Source organism: Jaculus jaculus, chromosome 10 (genome assembly GCF_020740685.1).
Source record: "Jaculus jaculus isolate mJacJac1 chromosome 10, mJacJac1.mat.Y.cur, whole genome shotgun sequence".
NCBI lineage: Eukaryota > Metazoa > Chordata > Mammalia > Rodentia > Dipodidae > Jaculus > Jaculus jaculus.
Genome location: NC_059111.1, coordinates 16428850 through 16451071, shown reverse-complemented (window position 1 = coordinate 16451071; position 22222 = coordinate 16428850). Strand labels below are relative to the sequence as shown.

The 22222-nt window shown below is 48.0% G+C and overlaps 2 protein-coding genes across 2 annotated transcripts in view; both read right to left on the bottom strand.

The window, feature by feature from the left end:
* Paqr5 (progestin and adipoQ receptor family member 5) overlaps nucleotides 1–22222 on the bottom strand; it is a 98151-nt gene that overhangs the window by 14600 nt on the left and 61329 nt on the right. Inside the window, exons 3-5 of the mRNA XM_004666739.2 lie at nucleotides 16898–17025; nucleotides 7626–7831; nucleotides 2774–2900 (exon numbers count right to left, since the gene is read on the bottom strand). Of these exons, the coding sequence (XP_004666796.2) occupies nucleotides 2774–2900; nucleotides 7626–7831; nucleotides 16898–17025 (461 nt within the window). The remainder of the gene's footprint in view (nucleotides 1–2773; nucleotides 2901–7625; nucleotides 7832–16897; nucleotides 17026–22222) is intronic.
* Nucleotides 13450–14961, bottom strand: LOC105944641 (N-acetyllactosaminide alpha-1,3-galactosyltransferase-like). The gene has a single exon (XM_045159965.1). It carries the CDS (start codon nucleotides 14937–14939, stop codon nucleotides 13824–13826), a length of 1116 nt encoding a protein of 371 aa, XP_045015900.1. The 5' UTR covers nucleotides 14940–14961; the 3' UTR covers nucleotides 13450–13823.

The following is a 22222-nucleotide window of genomic DNA, read 5'->3' as shown; positions in this document are numbered from 1 at the left end:
TTTTTTTTAATTTGTTTGTTTGTTTTTTTCAAGGTAGGGTCTCACTGTAGTCCGGGCTGACCTGGAATTCACTATGGAGTCTCAGGGTGGCCTCAAACTCATGGAGATCCTCCTACCTCTACCTCCTGAGTGCTGGTGTTAAAGGCATCTGCCACCACGTCCAGCCTGCTTAATTTTCTTGAGATGAAGTCTCCCTCTGAACCTGGAGCCACGGTTTTCATGAACTCCAGCCATTCCCCACTGTACACATCTGGGGTTACAGGCGTATGTGGCCATGCCCAGCTATTTACATGGGTGATAAAGAATTGAACTCAGGCCGGAGAGATGGCTTGGGGGTTAAGGCGCAGGCCTGTGAAGCCTAAGGACTCAGGTTCGATTCTCCAGGTCCCACATAAGCCAGAGGCACATGGCGGCACATGCGTCTGGAGTTTGTTCGCAGTGGCTGGAGGCCCTGGCCTGCCCTTTCTCTCTCTCTCGCTCTCTCTCTAATAAATAAAAAATAAAATTTAGAAAGAAAAAAAAAGAATGGAACTCAGGCAGCCTCAGGCCATTTCAGGCCCTCAGCATGGCTCTTTTTTTTTTTTTAAATAGATTTTTATTTTTAAATTTTTATTTATTTACTTATGAGAGAGAGAGAATGAGCACGCCAGGGCCTCCAGCCATTGCAAACCAACCCCAGACGTGTGCGCCCCCTGGTGCAGCTGGCTCACGTAGGGCATTAACCATTAACCCATCCAGCCCAGGCTCTTCCTGTTCCGCATGAAGTATACCTTGTCTCACACAAAGCTGGGGGATCCAACGCCTCCCTCTACCATCTATCTGTGCAGGTCCTACGGCTCCCAAGAGGCTGGATGATACACTCTCACTCCTCTATGAATTAGCTCTTAGAAACCCCAAGATGGCTGATGTTACTTCCTGTTCCTGCAGGTGGGTCCAGTCTCCCCACCCGCCCCTCCCAGCTTTGAGGAAACTTGTGATTCTCAGGAAAAGAACAGAGTCCCCCACCTCCAGGACCCCCCCACCAAGGAATGAAGAAACACACAAAACCCCGTGTGGGGTTGGAGGCATGGCTTAGCGGTTAAGGCGTTTGCCTGCAAAGCCAAAGGACCCAGGTTCGATTCCCCAGGACCCACGTTAGCCAGATGCACAAGGGGGCGCACGCGTCTGGAGTTTGTCTGCAGTGGCTGGAGGCCCTGGTGCGCCCCCATTCTCTCTCTCTCTCACTTTCTCTGTCAAGTAAATAAAAGTAAAATATTTTTAAAACTGAAACCAGCGCGAAACATGCTTTGGAGGCGCTGTCACCCTATAGAGCCACCCCAAACCTGCCTCCCACCCATGTCAGAGCAAACGGAGGGCAAGCCAGGGCCGGTCTTCCTGATGTTGTTTAAGAATCTACCCTCTTGCTTTGCTTTTTTTTTTTTTTTAAACCAGTCTGTCAGGTTTTTGAAACTCTCCCTCAGCTCCACAAAACCCAAGTGTCACCCCGAGAAAGCCAGTGCCCAAACCATCCCGGGATGGGCACAGGGGCACCCCCGACCCTGCCTGCTTCTCCTTGGGGAGGCGATGGTGGGCGGCTCACTATAATTGCATTTGGAGAGGATGGGGAACTCAGGGGTCACCTGCTAGTCCGCCCAGATGACTTTCCTGACCTGAAGTTGGCCCAGCAAGGTGGACACAGCTGCCACTGTGCAAGAACCACCAGGAAGGTTTCCTAAAGCACTCAAGAGATGGGCTGGAGAGATGGCTTAGCGGTTAAGCGCTTGCCTGTGAAGCCGAAGGACCCTGGTTCAAGGCTCGGTTCCCCAGGACCCACGTTAGCAAGATACACAAGGGGACGCATGCGTATGGAGTTTGTCTGCAGTGGCTGGAGGCCCCGGCGTGCCCATTCTCTCTCTCTGCCTCTTTCTCTGTCACTTTTAAATAAATAAGTAAACAAAAAATTTTTTTTTAAAAAAAGGACTGAAGGGAACAGCTCTCTCGGTCGGCGCACTCCTGCAAAAAGCAGAAAGAAGCAACCGAGCCATCCCCATGACAGCGCCGTTCATAGTCCAGGTCCTGGAGTCCTCTGGAGTGAAAGGAGGAAAGCAGTGGGGATTAGAGGTGGTGCGCTGGGCATGACTCGGGGCCACATTTGAACACTGTGACTGTCATGTGCACCTAGGGACCAGCTCACCCATCACTTTTTAAAAATTAATTTACTTTAGAGAGAGAGAGAGGGAGAGACACAGAGAGAGAGGTGGTGTGCCAAGGCCTCAGCCACCGTAATTGAACGCCAGACACTTGCTCCACCTACTGGGCATGTGCAACCTTGCACTTGCCTCACCTTTGTGTGCCTGGCTCATGTGGGATCTGGAAAGTCGAACGTGGGTCCTTAGGCTTCCCAGGCAAGCGCCTTAACTGCTAAGCCATCTCTCCAGCCCCTTCTTTTTCTTTTTTTATAACCTTTTTTTAAAATTTTCAAAGTAGAGTCTCACTCTAGCCCAGGCTGACCTGGAGCTCACTATATAGTCTAGGGGTGGCCTCCAACTCAGTGATCCTCCTACCCCTGCCTCCCAAGGGCTGGGATTAAAGGTGTGTGCCACTACACCCAGCTCATGTGTAGGCTTTTCTAAGCAAGGGGTTGAGTAGCTACCCAGGTGATAGGCATGATGCCACGTCAAAGGGGCTCTACTTGGAGCCGTGCTCCACAGCCCTTTCTAGTGACCTCACATGCCCATGGAGCCACATGCTGGGCCCTCCCTGGAGTCCCATTTGAGGTTCCAGCATCCAGTACCTGGAGTAGCAGGAGAGGCCAGTGCTGATGATGGTGTTCAGCACGGCCAGGGCCACGTAGTAGTCATGGAAGGTACTGCACACCAGCTCATCGGGGAACGTGTACGCAGAATAGGCAATGGCCGAGCCTGGGGAAGAAAAAGCAGATTTGAGAACCAGGTCCGGGGACCCCGGGGACGACTGTCTTAGCTCTCAGGCTCACCCAGGAGCAAGTCTGCCCCAGTGCCCTCCCAGGGCGGTTCTCTGCCTACCCAGACCCACGCTGAGCACTGACCATGAGCTGCTGTCGCTCCAAGGGCTTTGTGAGTATCGTTAACTCACTTCATCCTTATAAGCCCGCTCTACAGAAAACTTTTATTTATCTCATTTACATATATGGAAATAGAGACATTTCAAAACTTTTTTTTGCTTTTATTTATTTATTTATTTATTTGAGAGTAACAGACAGACAGAGAGAGGAAGAGGCAGAGAGAGAGAGACAGAAGACAGAGAGAGAGAATGGGCACGCCAGCCACTGAAAGTGAACTCCAGATGCATGTGCCACCTTGTGCATCTGGTTTACATGGGTCCTGGGGAATCAAGCCTCGAACCAGGGCACTTAGGCTTCACAGGCAAGTGCTTAACTGCTAAGCCATCTCTCCAGCCCTTTTTTTTTAAAGGTTTAAAAAAAATTATTTATTTATGTATTTATTTATTTATTTATTTATTTATTTATTTATTTATTTAACAGAGGAAGATGGAGAGAGAGAGAGAGAGAGAGAGACACAATGGATGTGCTAGGGCCTCCAGCCACTGCAAATGAACTCGAGATGTGTGCACCCCTTGTGTACCTAGCTATCGTGGGTCCTGGGGAATCGAACCTGGGTCCTTAGGCTTTGTAGGCAAACACCTTAACCACTAGACAATCCTTCCAGCCCTTTTTAAAAGTTTTAAAAATGTTTACTTTATTTAAGAGACAGAGAGAAAGAGAGGCAGGTAGAGAGAGAATGGGTGAGCCAGGGCCTCTAGCCACTGCAAATGAATTCCAGACTCATGTGCCACTTTGCATCTGGCTTATGTGGGTACTGAAGAATTGAACCTGGGTCCTTAGTCATTGAAGGTAAGTGGCTTAACCACTAAGCCATCTCTCCAGGCCTGTTTTGTTTTAATTAAATTTTTTTGTTTATTTTTATTTGAGAGCGACAGACAGAGAGAGAAAGAGGCAGAGAGAGAGAGAGGAGAGTGTGCGCGCCAGGGCTTCTAGCTACTGGAAACGAACTCCAGACACGTGCGCCCCCTTGTGCATCTGGCTAACATGGGTCCTGGGGAATCAAGCCTTGAACTGGGGTCCTTAGGCTTCACAGGCCAGCATTTAACTGCTAAGCCAACTCTCTAGCCCATTTTTTTTTTTCTTGAGGTAGTGTCTCACTCTAGCTCAGGCTGACTTGGAATTCACTATGTAGTCGCAGGGTGGCCTTGAACTTAAAGCAGTCCTCCCGCGTCTGCCTCCCGAGTGCTGGGATTCAAGGCATGCGCCACCACGCCCGGCTCCAACTTTCTATGCTCGTAGGACATGTCTTCAGGCCTGCCCTGGGCTGGGGCTAGAACATGAACTCTGAAAGGCTCATCAAAGCTGTTCTCAAGGAGGGGTGGACATGAGGATTTCTGGCAAGGCTGGGCAGTTGAATGGTGATGGAGGTGGGCCCAGAACTGAGGGCTCAGAGGCCTCCACCTCGCCCGCCCACCACCGTGGCAGAAGCATGAGCGGAGAAGGGCAGGGAGAGTTCTGAAAGTGGCAAAGGTAACAGCAGGGAGGTGGGAGACATGGTGGCAAGGGGGCCCTGTGACACACTGAGCCAGAAGTGGGGGCGAGGGAGGACAGTGCAGACGGGTGACTGACGCTACAGTCTCATCCTTGCCTTGATTTGTTATTTTATTTTATTTTTAAAAATTATTTATTTATTTATTTGGGAGCGACAGACACAGAGAGAAAGACAGATAGAGGGAGAGAGAGAGAATGGGCGCACCAGGGCCTCCAGCCTCTGCAAGCGAACTCCAGACGCGTGCGCCCCCTTGTGCATCTGGCTAACGTGGGACCTGGGGAACCGAGCCTCGAACCGGGGTCCTTAGGCTTCACAGGCAAGCGCTTAACCGCTAAGCCATCTCTCCAGCCCTTTTATTTTATTTTTGAGATAGGGTCTCACTCTAGCCCAGGATGACCTGGAATTCATTATGTGGTCGCAGACTGGTCTCAAATTCACAGTGATACTCTTGCCTCTGCCTACTGAGTGCTGGGATTAAAGGGTGTGCACCACCATGCCTGGCAGAGAGAGAGAGAAAGGAAGAATGTGTGTGTGGGGGGGTGGGGATGATTGGCACATCACTTTCTAGAAAAATAAAACTCATAGGAACTCCCAGGAAATGGGTTTGGAGTGTAGCTCAGTTGGCAGAGTGCTTGGCTTGTGGGCACAGAGAGCTTCGTTAGATTTCCAGTACATAAACCAGGCATACACCAATATGTAATCCCAGCACTTAAAGGGTGGAGGCAGGGAGGTCAAAAGGGAGGATGGGGAGAGGGGATGAAAGAAAGTATCGAGAGGAAATTATCAAATCACATTATATGTAAGCATGAAAATGATTTCGGCAACCAGTATTAGTGAATGGATGGAGTGGTGTGTGTGTGAGGGGGTGGAGTCAGGTTCACACCCAGACACACTCATGCACACTTGTGAAGGGAGAGAGAGGAAGAAAGAGGATGAGCGCAGGCTTCTCTGGGATAAACTTTTGTGCAAAGGAAGAGAGATTGGCTTTCATATTTGGAGCAGGCACAGGAGCAGGGGAGGGGCCAGAAGCAGGACCCCTGGGGGCCGGATCGACAGCCCCACGGAGGAGAGAAAAGGGAGAGGGAGGTGGGGGCTTTCCGGTTAAAGAAAAACCTGGGCCTGGACAGATAGCTCGCAGGTTAAAGGCACTCTTGCTTGGATAGCCTGATGGCCCGGGTTCGATTCCCCAGTACCCATGAAAAGCCAGATGTGCAAAGTAGTGCATGCAGCTGGAATTCGTTTGCAGTGGCCAGAGGCCCAGGCGTGTCCATACTCTCACTCTGCCTCTTTTCTGTGTCTCAGATAAATAAACAGACATATTTAAGGAACGTTGAGGAGGCGGGGACAGCAACACTGAGCTTCACCAGCAGATCTGCCATTCTGCTCCCGAGCTGCTCTGACGCTGAACAAAACGGGGTTGGTGATCGCACCCTCCTTTCTCTGCCAGGCGTGACAGAACCCAGCCCTGATGTGCTGGGGTCAGCCCACTCTGGTCTATGAGAGCTGAACGCTTCAAAGATTTTGCAAGCTGTTTCTTAACTCCAGCCATCATTAAAAATTAAATTAGCCGGGGCCGGGCGTGGTGGCACACGCCTTTAATCCCAGCACTGAAGAGGCAGAGGTACGAGGATCGCTGTGAGTTCGAGGCCACCCTGAGACTACATAGTGAATTCCATCCCAGCCTGGACTAGACTGAGACACTACCACAGAAAAAAAACAAAAAGGAGGGAGGGTGCTGAAGAGATGGCTTAGCGGGTAAGGTGCTTATCTGCAAAGCTTAAAGACCTAAGTTCAATTCCCCAGAACCCACATAAGCCAGTTGCACATGGCGGTGCCTGTGTGTGGAGTTTGTTTGCAGTGGCTGAAGGCCCTGGAGTGCCCATTCTCTCTCTCAAATAAATAAATAGATAATATTTTTAAAAATTAAATTAAAGGGGTCTGGGAGATGGCTCAGTGGATAGCCACACAGGCATGAGGACCATAGTTCAGCTCTTCAGCACTCACATAAATGCTAGGTGGGTGTAAAGGCCCGCCCATAATAATCCTGGTGCTCAGGAAGCAGAGATAGGGGATCCCTCAGCAAGCTGACTAGCTAGACTAACCAGATCAGCCGTCTCTGGCTTCAAGTATGAGACTTTTTCTCTCAGTAACTAAGAGTGGGCATGGTGACACACGCCTTTAATCCCAGCACTCAGGAGTCAGAGGTAGGAGGATCACCATGAGCTCGAGGCCAGCCTGAGACTTCAGAGTGAATTCCAGGTCAGCCTGGACCAGAGTGAGATCCTACCTCGTAAAACAAAATAAATAAATAAATCAAAATAACTAAGATGAAGAGCATTTGAAGAAGACATCCAATGTTGACTTATGCACACACATACACACAAACGCATGCCCGTCTGCACACACAGTGCACACACATGCATACATACATGTGCATGCATACCACACACATACACGCACCTCAAATTGAATAAACTGACACAGCAACAAAAGTCCCAGTACTCGATGCGAGCATCTCCTGCATGTGTGTGATAAAATGGCTATATAAGGCTGGAGAGACGACTCGGTAGTTAAGGCACTTGCCTGTAAAACCTAAGGACCTGAGCTCAGTTCCCCAGTACCCACATAAAACAAGATGCACAAGGTGGCACATGCTTCTGGAGTTCATTTGCAGTGGCAAGAGGCCCTGGTGTGCCCATTCTCTCTCTCTCTCTTCTTCTTCTTTCTTTCTCTCTCCTTCTCAAATAAATAAATAAAATATGTTTTAAAATTACTATATAGTGGCACGCTCCTGCCTGACTCCTCTGACATCTGTATCTGGTGACTTCGTTCTGGGACCTGAATGAGGGGCACAGAAAGCTACAAACGTGATCAGGGCTATGCCCCAGACAGAACACATGTGGACGAGCTTCTTACAGAGCCCTTATCAGGAAAGTCAGGGGCCTGGCATTCCTACGACTCCCCCACCAACCCATCAAAGCTCACCGAGGTGCCAGCCGGTGGCAGTCCCAGGGGCAGGAGGGCGGGTACAAGAGCTGGGACCTCACTTACCCAGGCTGAAGAGGTTGACCGCGCCATAGTCCAGGAAATAGCAGATGTGCCGGGTGTTCTTGGACATCGAGCTGAAGGTGTGCGCGCAGCTGGACGCCAGGGGGTACACGCAGCTGGAGCACATGTACACAAGCATGGGCCACGAGTAGCTGTCATTCTGGATGTCTGTCACGTACAGCGCCGTCACAAACCTCCACATAAAGAACCTGGAACACAGCACGGGCCATTCAACCTCCTCTCGAACCCACACCTGCTTTTCTTCTCCCCAGGACAGACTGACTTTGGTGAAATACTGAGTATGAAGGAAAAGTGTGTGGGGGGTGGCTTTTAAACTTGAGGTACTAAGTAGAGAAATGAACAGATGAGGTAAGAAGAGAGCCTTCAGGCCTGGAGAGATGGCTTAGTGGTTAAGACGTTTGCCTATAAAGCCTAATGACCCAGTTTCAATTCCCCAGTACCCAGTTAAAGCCAGATGCATAAGGTGGCCCATTCGTGGCTGAAGCCTTGGTGTGCCCATACTCTCTGTCTCTCTTCTTTCTACCTCCCTCTCTTTCTCTCTCTGCTTGTAAATAAATAAAAAAAATTTTTTTTAATTTTATTTATTTATTTGAGAGTGACAGACACAGAGAGAAAGACAGATAGAGGGAAAGAGAGAGAGAATGGGCACGCCAGGGCTTCCAGCCTCTGCAAACGAACTCCAGACGTGTGCGCCCCCTTGTGCATCTGGCTAACGTGGGTCCTGGGGAACCGAGCCTCGAACCGGGGTCCTTAGGCTTCACAGGCAAGCGCTTAACCACTAACCCATCTCTCCAGCCCTAATAAAAATTATTTTTAAAAAGTCCAATTCTATGGGCTGGAGAGATAGCTTAATGGCTCAGATGTTTGTCTCCAAAGCCAAAGGACTCAGATTCAATTTCCCAGAACCCAAGTAAGTCAGATGCACAAATTGATGCACGCATCTGGGGTTCATTTTCAGCAGCTGGAGGCTCTGGCACACCCATTCTATCTCTAATAAGTAATGATATATTAAAATACCCCAATTCTAGGGCTGGAGAGATGGCTTAGTGGTTAAGGCGCTTGCCTGTGAACCCAGGTTCAATTCCCCAAGACCCAGGTAAGCCAGATGCACAAGGTGGCACATCTGGAATTCATTTGTAGTGGCTAGAGGCCCTAGCGTGTCCATTCTCTATCTTCCTCTTCCTCACTTTCTCTCTGTGTCCCTCAAATACATGAAATATAAGTTAAAAATATCCCAATTCGTGCTGGAGAGATGGCTTAGCGTTTAAGCGCTTGCCTGTGAAGCCTAAGGACCCCGGTTCGAGGCTCGGTTCCCCAGGTCCCACGTTAGCCAGATGCACAAGGGGGCGCACGCGTCTGGAGTTCGTTTGCAGAGGCTGGAAGCCCTGGCGCGCCCATTCTCTCTCTCTCCCTCTATCTGTCTTTCTCTCTGTCTCTGTCGCTCTCAAATAAATAAATAAAAATTAAAAAAAAATAAAGGTAAAAAAAAATCCCAATTCTATAAAAAATAAAATAAAAAGAAAAGAAAAATAAAGAAGAGAGCCTTCAGTTCAGGACATACCCTAAGGAGCTGTTGGCTGGGGACACTTGCTAGAGGACGAGGGGAGACATTGTCTTCACTGGCAAATTGTCTGTGCTCTGGTGAAATACGCACCCCCCCCCTTCATGCAAACAACTGTTATTAAACTAAGGTTAAAAAAAAAAAAAAAAGACACGAATGCTTGGCGTGGTGGCGCGCGCTTTTAATCCCAGCACTCGGGAGGCAGAGAGAGGAAGTGAATCACCATACATTCAAGGCCAGCCTGAGACTACCCAGTGAATTCCAGATCAGCTGGGTCAGAGTCAGACCCTACCTCGAAAAACAAAACAAAACAAAGAAAAATCAATGAATAAATAAAGACATAAACGTCGAGAGGGACTAGTCGTGAAGAAGGGGTTCAGCAGTGGAATGGAGACAAGAGAAGGGGAGGTGGGGAGAATGATCAAAATACATTATATTTTTCTGGATTAAAAAAAAAAAACATTCTCAAGAGCGCATTTAGGGCTGGGATCTCTCCTATAGTATTTTGCCCAAGAGATGCTCCAGCCTCGGCTTGCTCGCCTCTGCGGACGCTGCCACTGCAGGTGGGGCTTTGCTAAATTCAGACATTCTTCAGTTTCCGTCCCATGTTTGTCTTGTCTACAACCCACACATGGGGTACAGCACCTTACTTCCTCAAGCTACGGCTAGAGAGTCTGATCCCTTCCCCACAAAGTCCTCTGAGAAAGAAGACTCTAGAAGGCATCATACCCAGGAACTGAAGGTCTCACAGAACCTATGTTTTTTTTTCCCCCCTCCCATCCAGCAGAAACAGAGCTTAAGCTTTTTGCTGGTTCCCCCAATTTTATTTATTTTATTTTTTATTTGTTTTGGTTTTTCGAGGTAGGGTCTCACTCTAGCCCAGACTGACCTTGAATTCACTATGGAGTCTCAGGGTGGCCTTGAACTCTTGGCGATCCTCTACCTCTGCCTCCTGAGTGCTGGGATTATGAGATTACCCTTTATCCAAGGTGCCCTGATACAGACTTTTCCAAGCCCTTCCCACTGTTCTGGGCTAGTCACAGAGCAGCAGGAAGGACCGGAGCATGAGAGAGAGAGAGAGAGAGAGAGAGAGAGAGAGAGAGAGAGAGAGAGGGAGTCTGGCATGGGCTAGGAAGCTTTAAGAAATGGGCTGGCTCAGCTGTGCACAGACCTTAATACCCACAAGCAACAGCGGGCACTGTGTTAGTGGTACGCATCTCAAAACAGTCTAAGCAAAACCAGGCACAGTGGTTCATGCCTGTAATCCCAGAACCCGAGGGGAATGGGGGGGCAGATGCAAGATATTCGTGAGTTCAAGGTCAACCTCAGACCTAGCAAGTCCCACCTGGGCTACACGAAATCCTGTCTCAGAAAAAAAAAAAAAAAATTAAATAACAAAACAAAACAAACCAACAAAACTACCTAAACCAACGGTGGGTCGTTTATCTGGCTTAGAAACCCTAAAAGGTGGTCCAGCCTGTGGCCACACAGCCAAGGATAGCTAGGAATGAAGCCCAACACAAAACCATAAACTTACTTAAAAGCATTATGAGAGATTGTGCTTGGAAATTTGTTTTTGGAATTCGAACAGTTCTCAGGCATGAACTTTGTAATCAATAATGCCATTTCATTGTGCCAAGAGGTCGGACGCACCTGCGCATCTCAGACACAGACAGTGGGGTCTCCAAGGCATGTAAGCAAGGGAAGGAGTTAGGAGAAAAAACATGGGAGTTGGGGCCCACGTGTCACAGTCGCTCAGACCACATAGGAGAGTTGGGGAGGGTGCGCCCAGACAGGCGGCCCGGGCAACTTCAGAGAGGAGAACCAGAGAGGAAGATCCTGGCTGGGTCTGTTCCCTTCTGCAGTGTTACGGTTTATTAGCACCTACAGGTTTTTGCTGTGGCTGCTGTTCTCTGGAGGAAGGATGACCCAGGTAGCCCAGGCTGGCCTCAAAGTCATGATCTTCCTGCCTCAACTTCCCAAGTGCTTTTAAATTAAATTTTTTTTTAATTTTTATTTTTTGGATTTTCGAGGTAGGGTCACACTCTACCCAGGCTGACCTGGAATTCACTATGGAGTCTCAGGGTGGCCTTGAACTCACAGCGATCCTCCTACCTCTGCCTCCTGAGTGTTGGGATTAAAGGCGTGCGCCACCACACCAGGCTTAATTTTATTTTTATTTATTTATTAGAGAGAGAGAGAGAGAGTAGGAATGGGCATGCCAGGGCCTCCAGCCACTGCAAACAAACTCCAGACGCATGAGCCACCATGTGCATCTGGCTTATGTGGGACTTGGAGAATTGAACCTGGGTCCTTAGGCTTCATAGACATGCGCCTTAACCACTAAGCCATCTCTCCAGCCCTCAAGTGCTTTGATTACAGGTGTGCACCACCACACTGGGATAGCAAGTAGGCTTTTATCTAAAGAAAAATTTGGGCTGGAGAGATGGTTTAACGGTTAAGGCGCTTGCCTGTGAAACCCAACCACCCAGATTTGATTCTCCAGTATCCATGTAAGCCAGATGTATAAGGTGGCACATGCATCTGGAGTTCATTTGCAGTGGCTACAGGCCATGGTGTGCCCATTTTTTTTCTTTCTCTCTCTGTTTCTCTCTCTCTCTGTGTCTCAAATAAAAATAAAATTTAAAGAAAAATGTAACATGATCAATGGCTATATATATATTTGCTTTTTATTATTGTGTGTGTGGTGTGTGTGCATGTTCGTATGTTTGTAAATGTAAGCATGCATATTTGAAAGGGGCATGTGCACATATGTGCATGTAGAAATCTGGGGTCAACCCCAGGAGTCTTTCTCAATCACTCCCTACTTTATTCTTTTTTTTTAACTGAGAAAATAATTTATTCAATTGCAAATCAGCAATTGTGTATTTTTTAAATGCATAAACATTAATTAATAAATTAGTAAACTATTAATAAATTAATAAATAATATTAAATAAATTAATAAACTATTAATCAGACCCTAAATTTGTCCACTGAGGATTTAAATTTAAATTTTTTTTAAATCAAGAAATTCCTTCAACCTTTTTTTTTCCCTAAATGTTCAGGATAGATCACTTATTTGGTTCAGGAGTTAAACCATTAACCTCTTTCTGCTTTACACTGGATCTTACTCAGTTTGAACAACAGAGATGCATGATTCTTAACTGATGTGGTATCTATGTTCTTTTTCAGTGTCCATAATTCAGGATTTTGGGGGTCTTGTTTATAAGCTATTTTTGGCAACATTTGGAAAGTAGGAGGCACAATGAAATGTTGAGAAAATCTAAATTTCCTTTCTATGGAAGAAGTCTTTTGTGCTATACATTAACACAGTGCAATGACTTCAAATGAATTCCTTGAAAAAAAAAGAAACAAATGACCAAGACTAGAAGACAAGCAAAATATAAATACATGTGCATATGTAGATGTTGACTGACAACGTTCTTTACATTGACGTGTTTAATTAATAGTATCATCACGGCTTCTCTCGGAGAAGGGAACGGAATGACTGTTCCACCAAGCAGTCGCGATGACCGGGCCTCCCGCCGCTTGGGCTCTGGAACCCATTAACCATTTTGCAAAGAGCATCTGGCTGTCACACTTCCAGATGGAGCCGGGGAGACAAGAGGTCTTCAGTCCAGTCCTTGATGTCACATTCCACCGTGGAACGTGATGGGCTCCGGCCAGGCGGTGGGACAAGATGGTGGCAGACTGTCTTTCCGTGAAGCTCGGGTCCTTGAAGGCTCCTCGGTCTACCGTGGGTCTTTCCTCTCTCCGACACCATCTGCTCCCCTCACTGAGGTGCTGGTGGACTGAACATGACTTGGGTAAAACAAGGGCACCTCCCATTTGAGTTCTTGTTCTGTGAGTCGAGGAGTGGAGGAGGCAGGAGACACCCCTCCGTGCCTCCAGCATACCCAGTGTCCCCAGTGTCCCGCGCCTCTCTTACAACCCTCCTTTGTGGTATTTCATGGCAAGCTCAACATTGGATCTTTGTTTTTGCTTCAAGCTGAGCACTGACTCGTTCACTCAGATTCACAGGGACTCTGATGATCCGCTGGGAATCTCCACCTATCTCCACACAGAAGCCAAGCAATATCTTAATGGAACACCGTCTGCAGATGGCCTGAAGCAATCGGCTTTAAAGCCCTTGAGGATTGCCACAGTAGGTGGTGTCCTTGCTAAAAAGTCCTCTTGCCACAAAGCAGCTCGATGCTGCTTTAGAACCACATAAACCGGAAAGACAATGACATCAAAGGGAACTTCCCCTCCTCTCACCATATCTTGTTGCCAAACATTGCCATTCTCCAGGACAGTATCGGACACGCTGGGTGGTGTGTTCTGGATTTTTCTTTGCCTTTGGCAAATTGATTTTGTCCTGCTGACAGTATTTCCCTCAAACCCAGAATATATAAGAAATCACTGGGAATTTACATCTGATAACCGTAGATTCATTCTCACATATTACAGGGCTCAGAGTTATAAGGAGAAATAGTATGCATTTGCCACTTTGGTGTTTTGTTAGTATTTTTTTAGATTAAAATGAAGTGTTACTTTTCTGAGGAATCAGCCAGAATAATCCTCTCAAACTCAGAAACCCACTGGCACGATTCAACATCATATATTAGTTCTAACCAAATCATATTGTTTTGTCTGCCAAAATATCTTCACAGTGTTAATATCAAAAGGTAGGCCTATATGATAATCCCAGCAGAATTCCGGAGATAAGATTTTAGTGGGTTTATTGAGGAGGAAATACTTGTTTAGGTGGCTTTCATCATGCCACTCAGCTTCTATGCCATTTTTCTTGTCCAGGAGGATTCCCTTGAAGCACTCCTGGGTGAGGTTGAAAACCTCAATGGGTGTCCCTCCAAAAACGGCTGCGTGGTAGTAAAAATCCCCCTGTCCAAACGGAATGTATGCTGCTGACTCTCGCCGCCTCTCATAGGGAAACTCATCGGGATCTGTGTCGTACCACCAGGCCTGGAGCTGAACCACTGTCTGGCCCAGGGTTTCCACACCGAAATGATCTCGGAACACCTGGTCGACATCCATGCAGAAGAGGAAGTCGACCTCATGCCGGATGTGCGCGGCAATGTGCTCCCCGATGGTCTTCATGCGCATCATGCTGATGTCCTGCCACCTCTTCTCGGCCTTGACCTTAAACACTTTGGAGGAACGCAAGGGATCCAGCTCTATTAAAGGCAACCTGGAGACGTCATCCACCATGATGTAAAATATGACTTCGTGGCCGGCCATGAAGTATGTATTAGCAGATGTTAGGAATTCTTCCAGGTAATGCTCAATGTATCTCCCTACAGCAAAAACAACCAAGCCCACGGTGATTTTCTGTCTGGCATAATACTTTTCTAGGATAGCTCTGTTGTAAGTGCCTTCCCATACAATTGGTGCTTTCCATGGGGTCACTGTCACTACCCGTGGGCGTTCCTTTGGATTAAACCAGTCGTCCAGTGACAGTTCCTTACTGCTGTTTTCCTCCCATCCTTCTTTTCCTCTGTTTTCTTCCTCCTTATCTTGATAACCAGGGGTCCAATTGTTAAACAAGGTCTGAAAATACCACGTCTTCTGACTGTTGTTGTTACCAACTTCTGGATTTTTCTGATGATATATCCACAGCAAAGAGACTTCTGAGCTGTTGATATGTTCCCAAAACACAACCACCACAGTTGAGGCAAGCAGCATCAACAGAATGACTTTGCCTTTGACATTCATTATTTTCTCCTTATTTCTCCGCTGTGTTCCCTGCAGAGCAAAAGGCAAAACAACAGTTCTCCTGAGCTCCAGCCCACAGAAGGAGGCAGGGCTCAGAGGAAGAGATGGTACCGTGTTCCAGCTCCAGACGGGCAGGTGACGGGCTGGGGATGCGGCTGCTGGGTTGAGCGCCTCCCACCCTGTGGGCCACAGAGTCCCCTCTTTATTCTTTCACACAGGGTCCTAGCTTTAAGCTGGAGCTCACCAATTCCGTGAGACTATCCAGCCAGTCTGAGCACCTGGGGTCCCCTACCCCTGCCTCCCTAGCTCTGGGATTACAGCCTTCCCTTCTCCAGCTCATGGTAATTGGAGTAAGACATTGGCCCCATGGCCTCTGAGGTTCTCCCCCACACACAGCCCTGATGACACAATTAGCCTTTCTATCCGTGGATGTCACGTCCTCAGATTCAACCAACACATCTGAGGGTAAGCTGCATCTGGCTGCATGTGCAGACTTCTAAAAATGTATTATTTATTTGCAAGCAGAGGGAGAGAGCAAAAGACAGAAGAGAGATGGGGTGGAGGAGGAGCATGGGCCCACCAGGGCCTCCAGCCTCTACAAATGAATTCCAGATGCACGTGCCACTTTGTGTATGTGGCTTTACGTGCGTACTAGGGAACTGAACCTGGTCATTAGGCTTAGCCACTAAGTGTTCTCTCTACCCGCCCCCCCAACATCCTCTCATTATGTTTGAGCTGGAGTCTCTTATTGATCCCACAGCTTGCTGAGTTTTTCCTCTTCCCTTCCCTTCCCTTCCCTTCCCTTCCCTTCCCTTCCCTTCCCTTCCCTTCCCTTCCCTTCCCTTCCCTTCCCTTCTCTCCCTCCCTCCCTCTCTCTCTCTTTCTTTCTCTTTCTCTCTCTTTCTTTCTGATTTTACTGTGATTCCAAGATCTCTGCCCTTCTATGGGTCTGGGGTACAGGAGTGCATAGCTACACTTAGCTGTTTGTGTGGAATCTGGAGATTTGAGCTCATGCAATCTCAGGCCCCCAGGCTTGCACAGGAAATGTGTATAACCACTGAGCAACCTCTCCAGCCCACAAGTACCCATGCCTCTCACATCAACCTCCTTCCCAGCGTCTTCTCCCCAGTCCTCACAGCAGCTCCAAGAAAGGAGCAGATGTTGGGCCTGCTTTACAGGTGGAACATGTGGTGCTCAGAGAGATTAAACAGTCTACTGACTGACATTTTAACTTAATTTTTTTTTTTTAATTTTAAAGAGAAAGAGACAGAGACAGAAAGACAGAGAGAGAGGAGAGAGAGGGGAGAGAGAGAATTAGCATACCAGGGCCTCAGCCACTGCAATTGAACTCCAGACGCTTGTACTACCTAGTGAGCGTGTGCGACCTTGCACTTGCCTCACCTTTGTGCGTCTGGCTAATGTGGGATCTGGAGAGTCAAACATGGGTCCTTAGATTTTGCAGGCAAGTGCCCTAATGCTAAGCCATATCTCCAGCTCCTGAGTGAAATTTTAACATGAGCTTCTTGAAGACCTGTTAAGCCTCCAAGACCAAAGGAGGTAAAGGCCAATCCTATCAAATCAGCAGAAGCCCTGGGATCCTACCACAATCCACGGCAGAGCCAGCCTCTCCTCCTTATGCCACACACTCACCTCTGTCCACAGGACACCCCCATCTCCAGCTCAGAATCTCCCTCCCACCCAGCTGTGCCTTACAGAAGCCTGGAGCCAGGTGTCACGATGCACACCTTTGATCCCAGGATTCTGGAGGCAAAGGTATGAGGATCACTATGAGTTCGAGGCCAGCCTGAGACTACATAGCGAGTTCCAGCTCAGCCTGGGCTAGAGTGAGACTCTGCCTTGAAACAAATCAAAAAGAAAAGAAAAAAAAAAAAGAAGAAGAAGTCTGGTTCTTGGGGGTTCTGAATGAGCTGGGCTGGTCCAGGGGGGCTAGGAGGTACCAGAAGGGCAGGAAGTGAGTCCAGATGTTGAGGGTCTCATTGGTCATTTGGAAAAGACTGAGGACGCAGGCGGCGGCGGAACTCTGAGGATGTCGGTAGCCAAAAAGGATGGACTGTTCGTGGAACACCTGCGGAGGGAGACAAGGGGATGGAGGTGAGACCAGGAATGGCCTGAAGGTCTCAGGAGGGACATCCCCGGCTAGCACTGAGTTTTCTCCCAGGCCTGTGCACAGTGAGCCTGGGCACTTAACCCATCAATCTGCTCCCCTCCTTCCTTCCCTTCCTCCCTTCTTTCCTCTTCTCTTCCTCTCAGGAGCTTTTACAATCCCCCGTGCTTCAAGTGGCCCCCAGCCAGGCTTGCTTCAAGACTCCAATCTCCCTTTACATTCCCAGCTGCTCTTACCCTTGGCATGAATGTTGCCTAAAAATCCGTTTTTGTACTTTGCCCGAGGCCTGCAGCCGGTGTTCAGATGCCTGCGTAGTGGGCTAACATGTATGCTGTCTGTCTGAGCCAGCCTGCCCTGGATGTCAGGAGCTGGTGGAGCGATCCCCACAGTGGGATGATGTGTTCATAAGGCGCTTCATAAAGGCCTTTTGATGATGAAGTCTGGACTGTGAAAAGAGAAGGCTAGCCTACAGGTGGGCCACAGAGCCACCCCACGAGGACAGGCTACTTGGTAAGCAACTCACACACAAAAAAGTTTCTAACCCTCAGTTAGAAACTTGGACTGATACGATATGATGTGGAGTATTGACCTGGCATGCATGTTATATTACATCCATTAAAAATGGTAACCAGGCTGGAGAGACGGCTTAGCGGTTAAGCGCTTGCCTGTGAAACCTAAGGACCCCGGTTCGAGGCTCGATTCTCCAGGACCCATGTTAGCCAGATACACCAGGGGGCGCACACATCTGGAGTTCATTTGCAGTGGCTGGAAGCCCTGGTGCACCCATTCTCTCTCTCTCTCTCTCTCTCTCTCTCTCTCTCTCTGTCTCTTTCTCTCTCTGTTACTTTCAAATAAATAAATAAAAATTTTAAAAAAGTTTAAAAAAATGGTAACCAGGGCTGGAGAGATGGCTTAGTGGTTAAGCACTTGCCTGTGAAGCCTGAGGACCCCGGTTTGAGGCTCGATTCCCCAAGACCCACATTACCCAGATGCACAAGGGGGCGCACGCGTCTGGAGTTCATTTGCAGTGGCTGGAGGCCCTGGTGTGCCTATTCTCTCTCTCTCCCTCTTTCTCTCTCTGTCTGTTGCTCTTAAATAAATAAATAAATAAATAAAATAAATAAATAAATAAAATTTTATTTTATTTAAATTTTTGGCTTTTTTTTTTTTTGAGGTAGGGTCTCCCTCTAGTCCAGGCTGACCTGGAATTCACTATATAGTCTCAGGGTGGCCTTGAACACACGGTGATCCTCCTACCTCTGCCTCCTGAGTACTGGGATTAAAGGCATGTGCCACCACGCCTGGCAACAAATAAATTTTTTAAAAAAATTTTAAAAACACCTGTAAGCCAAAATGAGCTATTTCCTTCCACAAGCTGCTTCTGGCTGGTGTGTTGTCTCAGCAACAAGAAGGTAACTGCCACATATGGACCACAGAAAAGGGAAGTATCCAATTCGTTGAGCCAGTTGGATTCTGGGAAACTCTTCTATTTGTATTGACATAGCATAAACTTTCTCAGTTTGACACCACTGACATTTTTGATTAGATAGTTCTTTTTTTTTTTTTTTTGTAAAGTATTTTATTTATTTATTTGAAAGAAAGAGGCGGTGTTGGGGGAGAGAATGGGCACTCCAGGGCCTCCAGCCACTGCAAACAAACTCCAGATGCATGCGCCCCCTTGTGCATCTGGCTAACGTGGATCCTGGAGAATCGAACCGGGATCCTTTGGCTTTACAGACAAATGCATTAGTCACTAAGCCATCTCTCCAGCCCCTTGATGGTTCTTTTTAAAAAAAAAAAAAATTTATTTATTTATTTGAGAGAAAGAGAGAGAGACAGACAGAGATAAGGAAAGAATGGACACACCAGAACCTCCAGCCACTGCAAACGAACTCCAGAGGTATGTGCCACCTTGTGCATCTGATTTTCCATGGATACTGGGGCATCGAACCTGGGTCCTTTGGCTTTGCAGGCAAGCACCTTAAGCACTAAGCCATCTGTCCAGCCCTAGATGGTTCTTTGTTGTGGAATGCTAGCCTAAATACTAGCAGTGTGTCTGGCCTCTATCTGCTAGGCATTGGTAGCACCAATTGTGCCCACACACCCCTTTTCATGACAAGTTGTGACAACCAACCAACCATGTCTCCAAGTATTGTCACAGTTCCCTGGAGGCAAAGATCTTTCCTAGTTAAGAACCACTGTTTGTTTGTTTGTTTATTGTTTGTTTGAGACAGGGTCTCAGTCTGTAGGTGACTCTGGCCTTCAGCTCATGGTAGTCCCCTTGCCTCTGAATCCCATAATACTGGGATTATATGCATGAGCCCTTCAGTCTGGCTAGACCCACTGGTTTCAATGAAGTTCAAAGGCTATTGCAACCTGGGGCTGGGGAGATAGCTCAGTTGGTAAAATGCTTGGCTCCCAAGCAATGAAGACCTGAGTTTACTTAGTCTCCAGAATCGGTATAAATGCTGGGGGTGGTGGAGTGTGTTTATCACACAGGAGGATGCCTGGAGCTTTACTGGCCAGCTTATTTAGCCTATTGGTGAGTTCCAAGCCAATGAGAGACCCTGCCTCCAAAAGAAGGGACGTGTTTGGGAGTCAATAGATGGAGAATTACTAAAAGGTAAGGGGAGCCTGGCCAAGCCAACCTGACAGAGTTAGGTTGAAGACAAGCCAGAGGGGTAAGACCTTGCTTCTGGCTGAAGTGACTGGGGGCAGAGAGGCCACTCACATTCTGCCCAGGGTGGATCTGTGGATCCTGGCATTCTGGATGGCAAAGGTGGACACTGAGCATTTGCAGTCAGCTTCAGGATGCTGGGACGAACATCCAAACCAGACACAGCTTATGGGAGGAACGGGATTTATTTCAAGTTTACAGATCCAGGGGAAGTTCTATCAATGGCAGAAGAAGCTGGCTCCCTTTCACAGATCCAAGCAGACAGAAAAACCACCAACAGCCAGAAAACACCAACAACACCAGAACTCAGACTGCTTTCTACACAGTTGGGTGGGAATCAGATCTGACCCCAACCCCAAACACACCTTTGGGCTGGGCCCCAGGATCTGCCCCTAGTGACACCTCCAATTTACAAGCTTAATAAAACATCTGAGTCTATGGTTGGGGCACACATTCAAACCACCACACTATCATAGTCAAAAGCCAGAGAAAAAGAGCAGGGTTGATGATGACCACATTTAAGAATCTGGGTCCTGCCGGGCGTGGGGGCAGATGCCTTTAATCCTAGCAGTTGGGAGGCCGAGGTAGGAGGGTCACTGTGAGTTTGAGGCTGCTCTGAGACTACATAGTGAATTCCAGGTCAGCCTGAACTAGAGTGAGACCCTACGTGGAAAAGCAGAAACAAAAACAAAAAAAAATCAGGACCCAGACCTTTGGATAGGGACTTTTGCCACCAAAGCCACTGATTAAAAGAGTCACATGGGTGCTCCTTTAGCAAGACTCTACCTCCTCCTACATGTGTGGTGAGCTCAACACTACCCATGTGGTAGGGTTGAGATTTAAAGCAGCACAAATGCCAGGCATCATAGCGAATGCTGTTGACCGCAGGCCTGGGGAGGTGGAGACAGGCCAATCCCTGAGGCTCACTGGCCAGCCAGTCTAGTCTACTTGGTAAGTACCAGGCCACTGAGAGGAATTGCCTCAAAAGAAAAGGAAGACAACAGAGCTGGAGAGATGGCTCAGCAGTTAAAAACTCTTGCTTGCAAAGCCTTACATCCTGGGTTCAATTACCCAATAACCATGTAAAGCCAGATACACAAAGTGGCACATGTATCTGGAGTTCATTTGCAGTGGCAGAAGGCCCTGGTGCATTCATTTATATTCTCTCTCTTAAATAAATAACTATACATACACACACATATATATATATGTATATATTTTCAGGGTAGGGTCTCACTTTAGCCCAGGCTGGCCTGGAATTCACGGTGCAGTCTCAAGGTGGCCTCAAACTCATGGTGATCTTCCTACCTCTTCCTCCTGAGTGTTGGGACTAAAGGCATATGCCACTATGGCTGGCTCTAAAAATATATATATTTTATAAAAAGAGTGGACATCCAGGGCTGGGGAAATGGCTTAGCGGTTAAGATGCTTGCCTACAAAGCCTAAGGGCCTAGGTTCTATTCCCCAGGACCCATGTAAGCCAGATGCACAAGGTGGCACATGTGTTTGGAGTTCGTTGGCAATGGCTACTGACCCTGATGTGCCCATTCTCTTTTTGTCTCTCTCTGCCTCTCTCTCATAAATAAATAAAATAGTTTTTTTTAAAGAGTGGACATAGCTGGGCATGGTGGCGCACACCTTTAATCCCAGCCCTCAGGAGACAGAGGTAGGAGGATCACCGAGAGTTCCAGGCCACCCTGAGACTACATAGTGAATTCCAGGTCAGCCTGAGCTAGAGTGAGACCCTATCTTGAAAAACAAAAACAAACAAACAAAAAGAGTGGATAGTCCCTGAGGAGCAACGCTCAAGGATGTTTTCTGGCCCCCAAAGGCAGACACGTGTGTGTGTGTGTGTGTGTGTGTGCGCACACTGGAACACACGCACACACACGTACACAGATGAAACACTACCTGGAAAGCAATGGCAGGTGCATAGAGGACGGATACACGGAAGGGGCTCACGGTGACCGGGGACAGATCAATCGCTACTTGGAATGAGACCCTGGATCCACTCCTTATTGCACTAAATTGCCTGCTCTTGGGTCTTCTCTAACTCTGAGTGCAGGAAGGAGGCCAGGTCCCTCCCTCTTGACATCCCAGACTTGGCAAAGTGCTCTGCGTGCAGTAAATCCGTACAGAAACACACGCCACGTACATCAAAGTACATCAAACCGGCGAAGGAAACATCCAAGAACGATTTTGTCTTCTAAACCCAGTGTGATCCCGAAGGCAAATTACAATCATTGCCTTGCCGCTCGGAGGCCTGGCTTCCCTTCCAGGCGCTCCCCGCGCCCCCATAGGGAGCTGGCACCTGCTTATTTGCACAGTGGAATCGATTGGTAAGGCCCCACTTTGCATCCCTTGGTTGTAGGCTGGGAAATTTAGAGTGAAATGAGATAAAAAGTGCGTGCAGCCTATTATATAGAAGCGAGAGCCCCCAGGCATCTGGGGTGGAAGGGCGCAGCAGCCACTTCGCCCCTT

What these genes read in the sequence shown, in the direction of transcription:
- LOC105944641 (XM_045159965.1), bottom strand. Translation starts at nt 14,939, where the DNA reads ATGAATGTCAAAGGCAAAGTCATTCTGTTGATGCTGCTTGCCTCAACT.